Source organism: Carassius auratus, chromosome 34 (assembly GCF_003368295.1).
Source record: "Carassius auratus strain Wakin chromosome 34, ASM336829v1, whole genome shotgun sequence".
NCBI classification, from domain to species: Eukaryota; Metazoa; Chordata; class Actinopteri; order Cypriniformes; family Cyprinidae; genus Carassius; species Carassius auratus.
Window position 1 is genome coordinate 11,063,489 of NC_039276.1, and position 16,572 is coordinate 11,080,060.

General features: G+C 38.1%; 1 protein-coding gene across 7 annotated transcripts in view; it reads right to left on the minus strand.

The window, feature by feature from the left end:
- The window catches only part of LOC113053167 (dachshund homolog 1-like), a 99,724-nt gene that overhangs the window by 23,352 nt on the left and 59,800 nt on the right, over positions 1-16,572 (minus strand). For all 7 annotated transcript variants that reach the window (XM_026217957.1, XM_026217956.1, XM_026217955.1 and 4 more), the window contains exons 4-6: positions 5,008-5,180; positions 4,564-4,699; positions 3,362-3,496 (exon numbers count right to left, since the gene is read on the minus strand). In XM_026217957.1, coding sequence (XP_026073742.1) covers positions 3,362-3,496; positions 4,564-4,699; positions 5,008-5,180 — 444 coding nt within the window. The remainder of the gene's footprint in view (positions 1-3,361; positions 3,497-4,563; positions 4,700-5,007; positions 5,181-16,572) is intronic.

Sequence of the window (16,572 nt, forward strand, 5' to 3'; positions counted from 1 at the left end):
GGCTTTAGAGCCTTTCAAATTTCCTTGTTTGTCAACTACCTGCTGTTTCACAAGAGCGAGGCCTGTCAAAAACAATTCTGACAGATTCCTTTTGTGTTGTAATTCAATTAGTCCAGACTTTATAATAAATATGAGCGAACCGTTCGCCTTTTTGCTTCACTTCAAGGTGAGGTGCCACTTAAATCTGTCTACTTCTACTGCCAGAGAAATGCTGGCAAAAAAGAACAGAAATAAAGAACTCTATGTTGTTACAAATGTGCTGGTATGTAGATAATCACATGAGGAAGAAGATATATAAAGAGTTATTTTAATGATCCACAGGAGAACAGGGGGCACAACCAAACACAGATCATCTTCAAACATTAAAGGATCAAATGTAACGTAGAATAATAGCGGACAAACTGGAATGAAACTGACAGGGTATTTAAACACATGGAAAGTAATGAGAGGAATGGAAACAGGTGGGGAGTAATCAATTAACTAAATAAGGAACGGAAACTGACCAAATAAGGAATACTAAAAGGAATGGAAGTCCATGACTGTAACACATATAGCAATGATGTATTATTTTATAGAACTTTTTATTTATTAACCCAGAGTGATAGCATTGTGCTATTATAACATTGACAAGTGTCTTTCTTAATAAGTCAAATCATTCAACTTAACCGCTACTTTGAACACTGATTAATTCAGTATAAGAGTGCGTTACTGAAACGTTCACTAAATTGATTTGTTCAAACAGACACACACATATATATATATATATATATATATATATATATATATATATATATATATATATATAAATGATTAATTGAATCATTTACTCAGTATTGCTCCATCCATAGCAACAAACAAAACAATTGTGTGAGTCATTGAATCATTTACTCAATATTGCACTTAGTACAACTATATTGTGTCTAAAAATTAAGCTACTTTATATTGATTTTTGTTAACTGTTGTTGTCATTTAATCATGTACTGAAACAAATTTATTCATTTCTGATTGATTTAGAAACATAACATCAGTACTGTGCATTGCCTAAATACAAGCAACAATTCAGTTTTAAATTTGTTTGGAACTATTTTCCATTGACAAAACAAAAATACATAAGTAAAAGTCAATATTGTTTCTAAAATGTAAGCAACTTAACATGAATGTATTGTATACTGAACTTTTGCAATAAAGAAATATCACAACAGTACTCTTTCAAAACATGAAATGATTATCTAAATGGACAAGACACAAAGACTGTCCCGAACTCATCTACTACCATTAGCCTGCTTGGATACAGGTGACTTTCGACACCTCAAACGTAATATTTTGCACTGAAGTGAAAGTGTACGCCGTGGCATTAATTTAACGCTCTGCCACGACCGTAAAGACCAAACAAGTGGAGAAATATCATTAAACCATTGGAATGTAATCTCATTTGTCTAAACAAACTGATCCAATGAACAACCCTAATTAAAAAGGGTGCCATAAACAAAAGCAGGCCAAGCCAGACGAGCCCCTCCTCTTTAACAATTGAGCACATTTATTTTATTAATCTAATGCATCATGTATCATATCATTACAGTTCAATATATCTATCATTAATTTTATTCCCTTCACTTAAGGCTTTTATTGGGATTACTTTGGTTATTAGTTGGTCTAATGTATTGGTTACCTCCAGATCCGGCACCACGATCTCTCTCATCTCGCGGCATAAACCTGTGCATGTTATTCAAATTGCCTCATTTATTATGATAGCTTCCTCATGTAAATTGTGCTGACTGCTCGCCCTTGCACAGTCCTCATTAGACTAATGAAAACCTTCAAACGAAAAAACTAAACAACCTGCCAAATAAAGGTCTGAGGTTATTATGAAAATTACAACTCTGGGAGCCAGGAGAAGCTCTGTTCATTAATTCATGCTCAGCAAATTGGTAACTAATTTAGTTGCACTCCTCTGCATTAATGGATTATTTTATAAAAATGTTTTCCACAGCCCGAGACCTTTGCCGCACACGTTAGAGAGCTTTGGATTCTAATCAAGAGGAGTGACATATTAAGCATGCCAAGCGTCTGAATGATAATGCAGCGGCGATGTAGATAGACAATGTGGATTTTCACTCAGTCTGAGGAAATCAGGACCAATCTAGCTCAATTGATATCTAAAGGGGTTGGTGAAACCATGGCGTGCTGGGGGATTAGACAGATTCGACCCCACATCACTATTGGGGAACAACAAGAAAAAAATGTTCTGCGGAAACACAAGTGTTGTGATAATGTTATCACGAACAGGCCAAGATATCAGTGGCGTCAATCCAGACATACTGTACAGCACACAATCAGTCACTAGAAACATTAGATTGAGACTGAACAAAACATATCGACATCACACACCAATCCCCCAAAGATCCACACAAACACTTCATCTCCACTCCCCACCCATAACACCTAAGGTCTGACCTGTAAATTCATATAATCATGCTAATTACTCTGATTCACAGGCTTGCTTGGTCTATGAGATAGACCTACACAGCGCCTCCTCTCCGGGCAGATCCAGCAGGAGATGTGCAGCCCAGTGATTTCCACCGTGGTTTTAATGTCATTATCACCCTCTCTAACACTTCCCCAGCCTTGCCTTCCGCCTGGAGAGAATTCTCAAATCTATTATTTGCTTCAATTTGTGTTTAGTGCAAAGGATGTGAAAGGACATTTTTTTTTTTGCCAGACCAAAGTAAATTGTTAAAATTATATACATTTGTCAAAAGCTAATATCTCTTCAACTTTCTATTCAAAAGCTGGAAATATTTTGATAGATTTGTTTCTGTAAAAAGGCATCTGATAAATATAATCAATGTTTAAATTGTACATATTTTCATATATTCATTTATTTCTGTTCATACCTTTGTGAGATTGTTCAGTAATATTGTGAAATAGAATTAAATTTAAAAAAAAAAAAGGTATTTGAATATATTTTATAAATCATTCTAACATGCTGATTTGGTGTAAACATTTCTCATTAATATCAATGTTAAAAACAATTGTGCAGCTTAATATTTTTGTGGAAATTGGAATAATGTTTTTTCAGGATTCTTTGATGAAAAGGAAGTTCAAAAGAGCAATTTATTTTAAATAGCGAAGACATTTACAACGTTACAAAAGATTTCTGTTACTTTTGGATATTTCTATGCATCCTTGTATTAATTAAAGTATTCATTTATTTCCTTAAAAAAAACAAAAACCACGTTACCATATGGCTGTACCAGGGAGAGATTGTTTTGAGTATCACAGAAACATGATTTCATGCACTGCAGTGTCATACTCAAAAGTATTTCTCAAACATTTTCTTTGTAATGTACTGAACTCTGACCTTTCTCCAGGTGCATTCTCTTGGCCTCGTGGCTGATGTCATGAGTAGCCAGATCGCCCTCTTTAGGCCCAGGTAAGATGCTGGGAGACAGGCCCAGTAACGCCTGGTTCATTGACAGTCCATTCTGATGCACAGCTTTGAGAGAACACAGAGACACATTATTCCCATCTCCACACACTCTCAATCGACAACACAAAACACCTCGAGTGATAAATAATGATTTGAGTTGAAAAGAGCCCTTGTCATCCAGTGGCTAGAGAAGGTGAATACGTCCTTGGCTCTCAACTGTTTGTGACTTGTGGTGTACCTCATCTCCAAATCAATGCACCAGGCAATCAAAATCACATTTGCCACTCTGTCTGGCGCGTGCAAATTCTCAGTGCAATTCTCTATAACATCTGAGATGAGAAAAAAAAAAAAACTGTTTATAAATAAATGCCACTTTACAAAAAAAAATTGATCATCTGAAACCCCTACTAAAAGTATTTTTTAATAAAATGTCTTCACTACAAATTATATTATTAGCATTATTCAAAACAAAAAAGGCAAAAAAGTAAAGAGTTCTCTTACTAATTAAACAATGGGGTTTGCTTCAATGACAAAAGTACTGGAAATGCATTAACTTTAATTTGACTTGTGGCTTAGAAATTGAACATAGTCTTATTAATATGCCTAAAAGTCTTATTTATTTTGCATCATTAATATTAGAAATTCTTTAATTCTTTAAAATAATCTATTTCTAGGTACAAATCCCATATTTTCAACGCAATTTTTGGACCTCAAATGAGTTTTGAATTAAAACAAAGAGTCACTTGTTAAGATACTGCTACCAGAATAACATAATAAAAAATGGTAGCATATTTCAGAGATGACAAGAAACATACATGCAGGCTCTCTCAAGTGATTAAATACATTGTTTTTATTTTATGACATTGCTAATGATGAAGACATTTGAGGTCTGTCTTTGCACATCATGAACCAGATCGAAATTTAAAATTAAAAAAGACAACTAATATCTTTTTTTGCCATCTGTTGAAAACACAGAAAGCGGGGAGGGACGCACATTAACAAGAGGCAATTTTATTGTGGTATTTAGTAGCTCTTGAACACGCTTGCGCCGGTGTGTGGAGACACTGGAAGAGATGAGGAAGAGAAATTGAGAGACAAAGAGAGTGGGAGAGAGATTTATGAGGTGAACATACGCATTCTGTCGGAGGAGCTCTCTGTGTGTGCGGGAGAGCTGGAGACGCTGCTGCTGCGCTGGGATGAGGGACGGCTCCCCGGCCTCCTGCCGTCTTCCAGAGAGGGAACAGGGGAGGGACTGTCGGGGACCCGTTCCTGCACAGCCAACAGGAAAAACAGACACAGCCAGGGTGGCCATTACATTACATACTCTTTTCAGCAACACACTTCCACGTACACACAAGCGTCAGTTTTTTTTTTTTTTTTTTTTTTTTTGAGACACTGCCTCCCCCACCCCTTCTGCATCCTTTCCTTGCTTTCTTTCCCAGGCTATTGTCTGACTGACTGCTCCCTGCAATGCCGTATGAAAGCACGAATCACGCACCACCCAGCCCCCTCCACCTCCCCTCAATGGCTGATGAGAGATGTGCACGACACAATGAGAGAACGGCGCCGTGGGTTACCTTAATCACTGATGTCACCATTCGGGATGGGGCACTCTGTCCCTGTGCTGCGGCGGCCATATTGGCGATGGTGCTGAGGTGGTTCATCTGACTCATTGCCATGGTGACGGATGCGGGAGGCAGGCTGACAGGGATCAGGGGGTGGGGCATCATCATAAACGGCAGTTCCAAGCCTGTAGATGAGAGAGGAGAGCAGCTGATTAATTAATCATTTCTGGCATTAAGTTGTGTGCAAAAGAAGACGTGTGTGTGACAGAAAAGAAAGCATACTGCTGAAGAAGGGAGGAAGATTTAAAAGAGAAAGGCTATGAATTATTCACACGTGACTTATTGTGCAAGCACTGTGGCTTGCAGAGTAAATATTCATTAAATAATAATCATCACATTAGATACTGTAATATATTAAAGCTATCTGACGACTATAAAAAATAAATAAGTGCAGCATTTTCAAGCCATTATGGTCATTAGAAACATAAATATTCACTTAAGTTGTTAATAATACATATCGGTGTTAATAATATATAGCATTACACTCATAATACCCTTATAATTGGGAAATTTAAACTAATCTTTATAATGTTGGGAAAGGGAAAAATTATGGAAATGTTTTACCATTAATAGAAATGCATTCAAAATATCTGCAGAAAAATAAGGCAAACATGAAAGGCATTAGTTAAAATGAGCAAAAACGAGCCAATTAAAACTAAGTGTGTATCATGAGATGCCTGCAAGGTAATTACGAGTATTTGTGCCAGAAACTTCATTACTTGTATAAGAGTGCATTTATAGTGTCATTTATTTTCAAGTCCTTGATAGCTACATGGGATTTAAATAATTAAGACATATAAAGTATTTTGATGAGAAAACCAAGATCCTGCAGGAGAACATGTGAACGTACTGTTAAACTATATATATAACTATAAGGTGAACTGTGCTACATTCTTAGACAGTGATTAAATGGGTAGAAAGGAAGCTGTCCCGCATTTTCAAAGGACATATGCACACAAATAAGGTCACAGACTGGTGTGTGTCCCTGAACTAAAGACCCACTCACTCCCACTCCTGACTTTGAACTAAAGGATCAAAAGTAACTAAGAGAAATCTTGGTCTCAGGCGGTCAAAGGCGCGACTCAAGTGCTTGAAAGACAACTTGAGTGTTCGCAGTGGATCCGATTGAGCGAGTGGGCGGCCCCTGCTCTGTCCCACACTTCCCCTTTATTGCCCGGCTCAAGGTAACGGGAGACACAAAGGGATAATCCAGCGAGCTGTTTTTGTGCAAAATATCAGTGGCCAGGGGCTGTGAGACAGTCTACTTCAGAAAAATATAACGAAAAAGAAAAAAAAGGGGGATGATGGGGAAGGGGGCTTCAGTGTCACCGCTCCTCGGAGAAGCATTGTACATTTCCATAAGAAAGATGACCAGCAGATGCACAGGGAAAACACATTCCCCGACATTAAAAAGGAGGCGGAGACTAAAGAACGAGAGGCCAAGCAGCACCTTGTAAAGGCGTCTCTCCTCGAGTGCCGAGTCTGAATCAATTACCGCTCGCAGGACCGGACTCAATTAAAACCTGCCACGGTGCCAGCGTGTGATTGCAGGATACTTACTGCGCCACGTCGCAACAAATTGAGAGAGGCATTCATGCACGTATCTACCTTTCAGAGCTTTCGAAAGCCGGTTGAGTGCCGGCATGCCTTTGTGATTCGCTCAAGAAGATCTTACTGGATTTCAGGGAATCAACATTTACAAGAGAGATGAGAAACGTATTAAAGTCTGAAATGACTTTGCTTTTGTCATTTAAATGGGCATCCTTTATCAACCCGGTGGTGAATGTCTGTTGTGTTGACCGACTTCCACCAAGCAGAACTCTGCATGTGTGAATGACTGCAGGCTTACAGTAGCAGACTGCTCTCAGGGGCCTAATCTCTCTCTCCCTCTCTCCCCCACCCCCCCCCCCCCCGTCCCACCTCCTTTCATGTTCCGCCATCCTTAAGTGATGTTTCAGCCATAATGGCCTATTGAAAAGCATAAGAAAACATGATACAAACAAAAAGAGGTCCACTAAGGCTTTTCAGACAGACTGAAAGGCAATGAACTGCGGATGTCTGGAATCCAGATGCATGATGAAACAGTTGCATTGCTCATCAACTGATTTTTTCCCTCTTTTGTTGGAGGGAAAGAAAAACTCAAGCCACTATCAAGGGCATTTTACTATATTAATTAATTTAACTTCTTAATAAAGATTTTTGTTTTTGTTTTATAAAGACACCTTTATTTTGCTGTGTTGCATATTATTGATTTAATTTCAAAAGGACAAAATCAATGAAATTTTTTGTGTTAGTTCAAACTTACAGTAGGGTCCTGAGAATGCATTAGAAATTAGGGAAATATAAATGTCATACTCTCTGAAGGGTGAAGGCAAATAATTATTTTAATAGAGGTGTAACCATCAACCAAAAATTAGTTACTATGAATACCAGACAGACAGACAGACAGACTGATAGATAGATAGATAGATAGATAGATAGATAGATAGATAGATAGATAGATAGATAACAGTTAAACCACATAATATACCTGATTTTAAACTACAGTAAAAAAATAAAATAAAATAGTCTGAATTAATTACAATTTTAATACTGTACATTTTAAGTAAGCAAAAAAGTTTTTTTTTTTTTTTTTTTTTTAGGAGCGTCCTGTCATTGCTACTCTTTTTGAACTTACAGTTTGCATGAATGAAGAACTGAGATATTATTGTCAAGCAGATGAACTTTGATTCCATTGATCCTTAAAAAGAGACAGTCTGAAGCAGCCATTGTCTTGTGAAAGCTGGCTTTCTAAGCACTAGCAGCCTGCACTATCCTGTGAGGGAGGAAGCTTTCCCTTGACAAAAATTAAACCAGCTCCTACTTGGCACTTTATTATCTCTTCAACTGAGTGATTTATTGTTTGTGGAATGAAAGCAAAAGAGGAGGAAAATTACATTTTCAGCAGAGCCTTGGCCCATTCTGCCTCTACTCCTATGTCCTGGAAGAGCTCACGACAAACAATAATGTCAGCTGTAATTGATCGGAGGTCGCTGGTTAGCCCTCCAGTAAAAGCCCACTATTTAAGCGACAATCCCCCTGCCTGCTCCACAGATGCTGTCTAATGAAGCTGTCCATCTTTGCTATTTACCTTCTCTTAAATGGAAGAGGATAGATGTACTGTATGAAGCCGAGCCAGGGAAGAATTGCTTTCTTCCTGTGAAATAGGACCTGCAGATGCCGTTGGAATGTGTAATTGGCTGCTGGAGTTGGAGACGGGGGTTCCAGCGCTAATTAAATGACTTGTTTCTGGCCTATCCATCTTTGTTTGCAAACACAATCCCAGACAGCAAGCAGTTTTGGCCCAGATCTGGCTCACATTTGGCCCGCATGGATTTCACGCGGGCCAGATGTGGGCCGGTTCCGGGCCGAAACTGCTTGTCTGGGATGCGACAGAGAAGTACTGTATGCTGTTAATGCTCTTATCTAAACAGACATTATTTTGCTCGTCCCTTTGATTTGAGAGCCAAAATATTCCACCTTTTGAGGCAGCTGTTGAATCGGAATAACAATTTAAAAGTTTTTCATGTTTGTTATGATTGTTATTTTTTACTATGCCCATTGTTATAAAAAGGTCTCACCGTTTGCCAAAAACAATAATCAATTTTTAAACAACTGGCAAGGCTTTTTGACAAAGATTTCTTATTCAAACAACAAATCATGCTACATTTTAATTGCAAACATCATAAAGGCCACTCATAAATGCATTCTGGCTATAGCAAAGGACCTTCAACCATAAAAAGGCAGCGCTCCACCTGTGCAGAGAAAGTGTTATTGAAATAAAAGCATAGGTCCCTCATAAACAGACACGAGACTGCTTCACTAGTACAGGTATAGATTGTTTTCTTTTTCCCAGATGGCATAGCGAGTCAAGGCTGTTAAACGCTGTAACTCATTAAGGGCCGTTAAAGAAAAATATTTCCCTTTGAAGTAGCCACCCACAGTTCTTCAGTGTCATTGAGAAAAACTTTAAAGTCTTTTCTTCCTGTTTATAATCTTAATGCTAATCATAAAAAAAACATCTTGAATTTGTTAATATCCATCCAAAATGAAAATAAAAAAGAAACAGACCTGTACACTATCACCAACAATCATGCAGCACTAAAAAAAACACCCCCAGATGCTTCAGTATTTGTTACAGGCGATATTTGAAGTTACAAGATCATAGAAACTGCATCCTTGTGTGAAATAGGCATTTGCTATGCTCACTCTGAAGTGAGAGTGCTTAATAAGAAACAGAGGCTAAAGAAAACATATATTACACAGTTATGAGTGTAAAAAATAATGGCAAAAATCTCTCTGGTTTGATGAGGAAGCATAATAACGCAGACCTGCAGCCCCCCCACCACCACCAACAACCATCAAAGCGAACATGTGGTAGGGATTATAGAGGAGACAGACAGCATTGTTTTATTATTTATTTATTATTCTTCCTCTAGGAGGATAAAGGCCCAGCAGCAGTTCTTGGCATATGGGGGAATGCCTTTGGTCCAGCATTTTTTTTTTTTTCTGGTGAGCGCCACATTTTGGTCTCAGATACTGTAACTTGAGCTGGTTAACACAATTACTTTCATGGTTCGAGATGCCCAGACACAGGCTTCAGCGCATTACTGAAAGCACACTCAATTTCTAATTGAATTGTTTTCAGCTTAAATGTGTCCCGTATCATTCTCCATAAACTACTGCTGGTTTAGGGAAAGTAGTAGGGAGCGGACATTACCAGCAGATGTTTCCACTGAGGGTATAATATATTCCAGTCTAATCAATAACCCCCTGGGACTGTGACACCCAGGCAGAGCAGAGGGAGGGGGGATTCATTTCCATCAGATACTGAGTAAAGGGTCCCGTTTAAGAAGATTGCTTTCGGTCAATGGCAGGCAGTTGTCATTTGAGTAGGACTCTGAAATGAAATGTATCGAACAGCGTTATCAATCACAACGTGTATGAGTCCATGGGAATGCTTTCCAGCGGATAAGACAGCCTCTTGCATCATCTGTTCTAATTACAAAATTAGCATCACGTTGCAGAGGCTGCTTCTTTGTGTGATTCTGAAATTCCTTGTGAAGGGAGATTTGTTATGTTTGTCATACCACTTTGGTCTTATTGAATGTGCTTAAAGGGGTAGTTCACCCAAAAAAGAAAATTATATCATTATTTACTCTCCATCATGTTTTTCAAACCTGTATGACTTCTTTTTTTCTTCTATGAAAAATGTGTGTGTGTGTTTGTGTGTGTGTGTGTGTGTGTGTGTGTGTGTGTGTGTGTGTGTGTGTGTGTGTGTGTGTGTGTGTGTGTGTAAAAATCAGTAGGGTCCAGTTTTGTTTTGGAACCAACTGATTATATGGACAAAACAGATTAAAATAATTATAATCTTTTGTGCTTGACATAAGTCAGTCAAACATGTTTAGATCAGGGTTATTGTAGTTTACTAAAACAACATTTGAAACTAAAATTAAAGTAATTAAAAATACATTTTGTTACTTTAAATAAAATAAACATTAAGTCCATTGTAAAGCAAAATATCAATAGCAACTTACAGTTTATTCAGGCTGTAATTTGTTTATCTAAAATGTGTTCTCTGGGAATCAAACCCACAACCTTTTACTCTTCTAATGCAATGCTCTTTTTTTTTCAGGTCCCTATATAGAAAATAAAAATCATGGTTAAGATCTATTTAAATGATCTTATTTGATATCCAGATTACTTTTTCTAGCTCTTTATTGTCTCATTAATGTCTTTTCCATTTCTTCTAAAGACACTCAGTAGAAACATCTGAAACAAACTAAACATAACAGAGCTCTTAAGCTTTAAAACAGCGACTTTTGAACACTGGGTTACTAAGAAAAGTTCAGTTCCACAGATTCCTGTTTTACATATACTACGTGGGTTAAATGCAGGCTACTCTCTGTACTTTCTGGAGGTGATGGGATGATTTGCTCTGGCATAAAGCCTGACCCAGAGCAGGATTGCTTGTCTGGTTTGGGTTAATGGGGCTCCAGGCGTGAATGATACCCATGAATGATAATGGCCGTGCCTTAATTTTACATGTTCTAATTGCAGCAATGTTATTATCATTGCAATAATCATGGCAATATTCCGATTGCACCACATCCTCTCTGTCATCATAAGGCGCACCGGTTACGCGTCAAGCACTGGTTTGTTTCTCTCCTGTAATTGAGTGCAGTGAGGTGACCTATCAGAGGAATATTCTAAGCAGTCAAAGCACATGCATCTTTCACATTATGAACTGAAGAGGCTTATCATGTGTGATAGGTTGAATATAATTTATTACATGCATTGCATATACACCATGTGACATTGTCTTTTCAAATTGCGCAGATCTCTTCATTCCTATCTTTGCCTCAAAAGGTCATTCAATTCCATTTATAAATGCAACCTGACAGATTAGTAAAGAGGGACAAGCAATGCACCACGTCTCACAGCAGATTCAAATGACTCCAAATTAATTCATCCAATTAATGAAGAACGAGTTTTAATGTTGATGAGCCTCGACAAGTAAACCGGTTACTTATTTATTTCATTTAGTCTGCAGCCTCACAAATATCTGCATGAACATGTACCATGTTGGAGCAGGCTATGCTCACTGCAGAAACGTGGAGCTGTGCTGCTTTTCAGAGATGATAGAGCATGATACGGATCATTACAGAAATAATGTTTAATCAATTCCCATTTTGTAATTTGTTTCTGCAGTTGTAGGCATTTGTGTACACCAGCGCTTAGCACATTTTTACACCCAACTCCCCCTCTTCCAAAATCATGCATATTCAATTTAATGCTGATGCTTAACTGTCGATGCAACCGGAATTAAAACAAGCAATTCAACTTCATTAAAAAGTAAGTGATTATCGAGTTATCTTTTTGAAATTCTATTAAAATGTGTGGCGCTCTCCACTTATCTGTCACTTGCTTCCCAGGAGCACAACACACTAATAGAGGCATTCAGAAAAACGAATGCCCAGGAGAGGCCACGTGTCTCTCTAAACTCAGCCCTGGTTCTCATCGTGGTCTGAGAGCTATTACTAATGCTTCCTGTCTTCCTGTGAAGAGCCCTGCTGATGTTTTAAGAGAGACAAAACAGCATTCAACAATGTAAACTGATACAGGTAAGGGTGGTTTTGAAGAAATCTGTGATGCTAAATACCTACAGCAGGACTCAGTCAGCGAGTAATATGGGATGAATCATTGCCCTGATTTCTGCTGGTGCGACTCAGATGTGGCTAGGAAGAGAACAATGTTTTTACCGTTTAGCTGCAGGCTGGTTTTTCACTCAGCAGACTTCTGGGCAATATATCACATTTTCATACTATATTTGTGGTGATTTAGTTTAAGTTTATCATGAATATGATGATGAGTTTATTGCACTTTAATTTTGCCAGGAAAGTTTCCTGAAGAGAATGTCTGAACTAGATCTACGGTATATGTAATATATGACAAATTCCACATGGCCTTCGTTTGAGTGATGATACAAACAAATTTTTTGAGATTCATGTGCAGCATCATCGCTCAGATGTTAAAAGTCCATGTAGCATTACTTATATATATATATATATATATATATATATATATATATATATATATATATATATATATATATATATATATATATATATATATAATTTTTTAGATACTTTACTAAAAAACTAACTTGTTGTTGCTGTTAAATTGCTTTACTAAAAATAAATATATAATTTATTGTATACATGGAAATATTGATGTTTATTATGTAAAATGAAAATTGAATATAAATTAAATATATTATGTGTTCATTCATTGTAAAACAGTGTGGCACTATATTTTAGTTGATTAAACACTTTCCAAACAACTGTTCTTTTGGAAAACTCAATCAATCATAGGAAACCTTTAAAACAAATCTAAATCACAGGAAACATTATTAATTTAGGCTGAATTAAGAAATATTTGACCAAATTTCATCCAAAAAAGAGATTAGCTATAGCTATATCAACCTGACTTGATGAAGGCATGAGAAAAGAGAAAGAAAAAGTGAAAGTCAGACACACGCGATTAAACCGAAAACTTTCTTCTGTTAGCTGTTGCCGTGCCACGTTTAGCAGTGCGAGGCCGCCAGATTGAAAAAACAAAGCACAACCCTTGTTGGATTTGTCCTTCCACAGTATGGGATTTATTATTAGAAAGGACATAAACAGACTAATTAAATCACAGCAGTCGAGGCTGAGATGACAGCTGGTGCTGTGTGTGACCAAACAGATCCCTATCAAAGAGCAGGAGGCAAGGCTCACTCAATCCGTCCTCTATGGGGAGCTATTTTAAGAGGCCCGGCATTGAGCATGAACACTTTCTGCTAAATGAGGGCTCGATGTACAAGCTGGTTGATTATAAAGACACGACGCAGCCCCGATGCATGATGGATGTGCTTGCTATAAAGACAATGGGCTCAGGGTCTCTGTTTTCTGATAGGTGTTGAGGAAATGTGACAGCGCTCATCAGACAGATATCGCACCGCTCCCGACTTCCTCAGTGTCAGTTAAAAGCATTGTCAAGCGTTTGACGCAGTGATGCATTGAATTGGTGACAAGATCGCTCTTGACAGTGTAACAAGTACAATAAGAGGCATGAATCTTACAGTTATTAATGTGTTTGCAAGAATACCCAAATGGTTAAGTATATAATAAAAGAGCTTTTGACTGCTTCAAAGACTGTACGTTCCCCTTTGAAGTGATTCTTCAACTCATGCGTCAAAAAAGGGTAACTCTGCTACAGATTAATATATTTTGAGTAATTATTACAAGATTTGAAACACCACTGGTTGATTGGCTGCACATTTGAAACCACCGATGAGAAGAAAATATGGTTTTGACAAGTCAATAATGGCAAGCGCAATGAAAACAACTTAATCAATGGCACTGCAATGTTTGCAAACAAGAGATTGAATTATAACACCAATAATTGATTCCCCACCTCCCCGCTGTTTTTTCTTTCCCTCCAGTGATGTCATTTCCAATCGATTCCTTCCTGTGTACAATGATGAGAAGTTTCCTGAGTTAGAATGTTTTTTGTTTTTTGTTTCGACTCTTTACCCTCGCTCCACCAATGGAAATTTGCAAGCTGCACCAGCAGCTTAACCAAAAAGGATTAACTCCCATATCCAACTGAGAACACAGATAATGCTCAGTAATTGGTAAAAAATGAAGATGAATGGGACAGCAAGATAAGGACCAATTAGCTCCTCCACGCTTACAGCTGCGGTCTCTCTACAGATCCATCTCTTGAGTACTGGCCTCCTCTGCCAGAAGAAGCCTGGTGGAATTAGCGGCCTGACCTCATCGATGGTGGGAAGCCCACCCATCATCTTCCCACTTTCACTTTTAATTCTGTCCCTAACTTAGACACCTGTCACAAGCACTGACGTGACAGGCTCACACTCCCCACTTCCCCAAAATGCTAAACGCCAGGTCTGGGCCAGGTCTGAGCACGCTAACTTGCTAAATCGGAGAAACCCACTCAAACACGTGCGCACATACATGCCTGAAAGTTAGTCGCTTGTTTCATTATGGCAGCATCATCTGGTTGGTGATACACACAATTCCCCCATCTAATTACGGAGAGGATTTAAGGTCCATTAACGTTGCCGTGGCAAGGAATCAGATGCAAAATGGCACCCGGTGGCCACCAAGAGAGAGATTCTATTCACCTCCTTCCATTTCTTAACCCGAAGGCTGCAAATGCATGAGTCACAAGAAAGGAAAGAAAGAAAATAAAAATGAATAAATAAACGAACAATTCATCTTGCTGAAAGGGGCAGGTGTTGGTTTTGGTTCAGGTCAATTCAATGCAAGGGAATGGATTGCTGTTTGTGTGTCTTCCAGGCACATGTTTTGCTCGGTTTGTGATCTGTAATTGTGCCGTTTCCTGTGAGTCAATGGAACAATCCACATTGTAAGAGAAGGGAACCCCCCACCTCCTTGGAAAAAAAGCTGGGGAAGAATCAAAAGGGAAGCAAGCACTGAACTTAATCACGTTCACCTCCTCCTCCCTCACTCAGGGTGTTTGGCTATTTGGTTCCACTTAAACTGGCTGACTGTTTTTCTCTCTGTTTTTGTAATTAATAATAGTGTTGTGAGCCGGTGAGAGCGACTGAGTTGAATATTTAATGCAGAAGAAACATTAGCCCATTCAATTTGCATCAACACCAACAAGTCCAGAGGAGAGTACAATGTCCTTCACACACTTACTATCAACACTTCAGACTATACTGCAAATCTCCATCCGGATATATATCAGTGGTGAATTAAAACATGATTCATTTTATTTTGGGGGGAGTCGGGGTAGCAACCATACACAACACCCTACACTGAAAAGAAACTGGTGCAGGATTTGTCTTTAAACATTTAAACTCAGAAATCGCTGGTACATTTACAAATAGTTTCAAATACAACTAACATTTAACTAAACATGATATACTCAAGGAGAGTTAATAAAATCTTGTTTCTTGTGAAATGTACTAACTAATACATGAATATATAGTATTTTCTACAGTTTAGTAACCCTTTTAGAAACCCCCGAATGCCCTTTCAACTATTCACAGCAAACTCAATAATAATAATAATTATAATAATGTATAAATGTATTATTATTATAAAAAAAAAAATTTATTTATTGTGTGTTCTGTGTTAACCCCCTATAAATTATATAAAAAAAGAAAACACTTGCAGTGTCTCTAAATAAATTATCACATCATATGCATCTGTTTTAAAATAGACCCGGCTCACTTCCTGCTCATGACATTGCCCACACCTGTCTGGAGAGTTTAGCTGAGTTCCTCTTTTCTAAAGTCATCTCTATATCTGTCAAATGATTTCAGACTCTGGATTCCAGCTGTAGAAAAGGCCAGGACACAATAGGCATTCACAGTCCAAAACCATTAGAGTCAATCACTGCGCTCCGAAAAGCAGAAGTCAGCAGAGCACCGCAGCTAAGAGTTTATTTTCACAGTTGTGTGTTTTCTCTGGCACTCTTTTAAAAACACCCAGATGTGATATCTCTCTCGGTTCTCTGGCGAAATGACCTTTCCGTTTTAATGCCGTAATGATCCAGAGCAGTGAGGGAATTTGCTGGGAGACGGGAATGGAAAACACTGTCTATTTCACTTAAAAACCTAATTTATGTTGCAATTAAAGGCTGAAAGGAGCTTGTTTCTCCCCTCTGGCTGGCTGAATAGAAGCAGCTATATTTTTTCGCCCTCTTATCATACGGGTGACTCCTATTGGCCACCCCGTCACAGGAGAGTGCTTGATATAAACAAGAGATTGCACTGACATCCAGTAATCAATATTAGGATGGCTTCAGTACCAAACATCATTTGTCTCAGCCTCCATTCTTTTGACCAAACGAAGCATTAATTTAAATCATAAATCTGGGAGTGATTTAAATCCCAGAATGAGAGAACCGCCTGCCTTTAATGATTTATTTTCTACATTT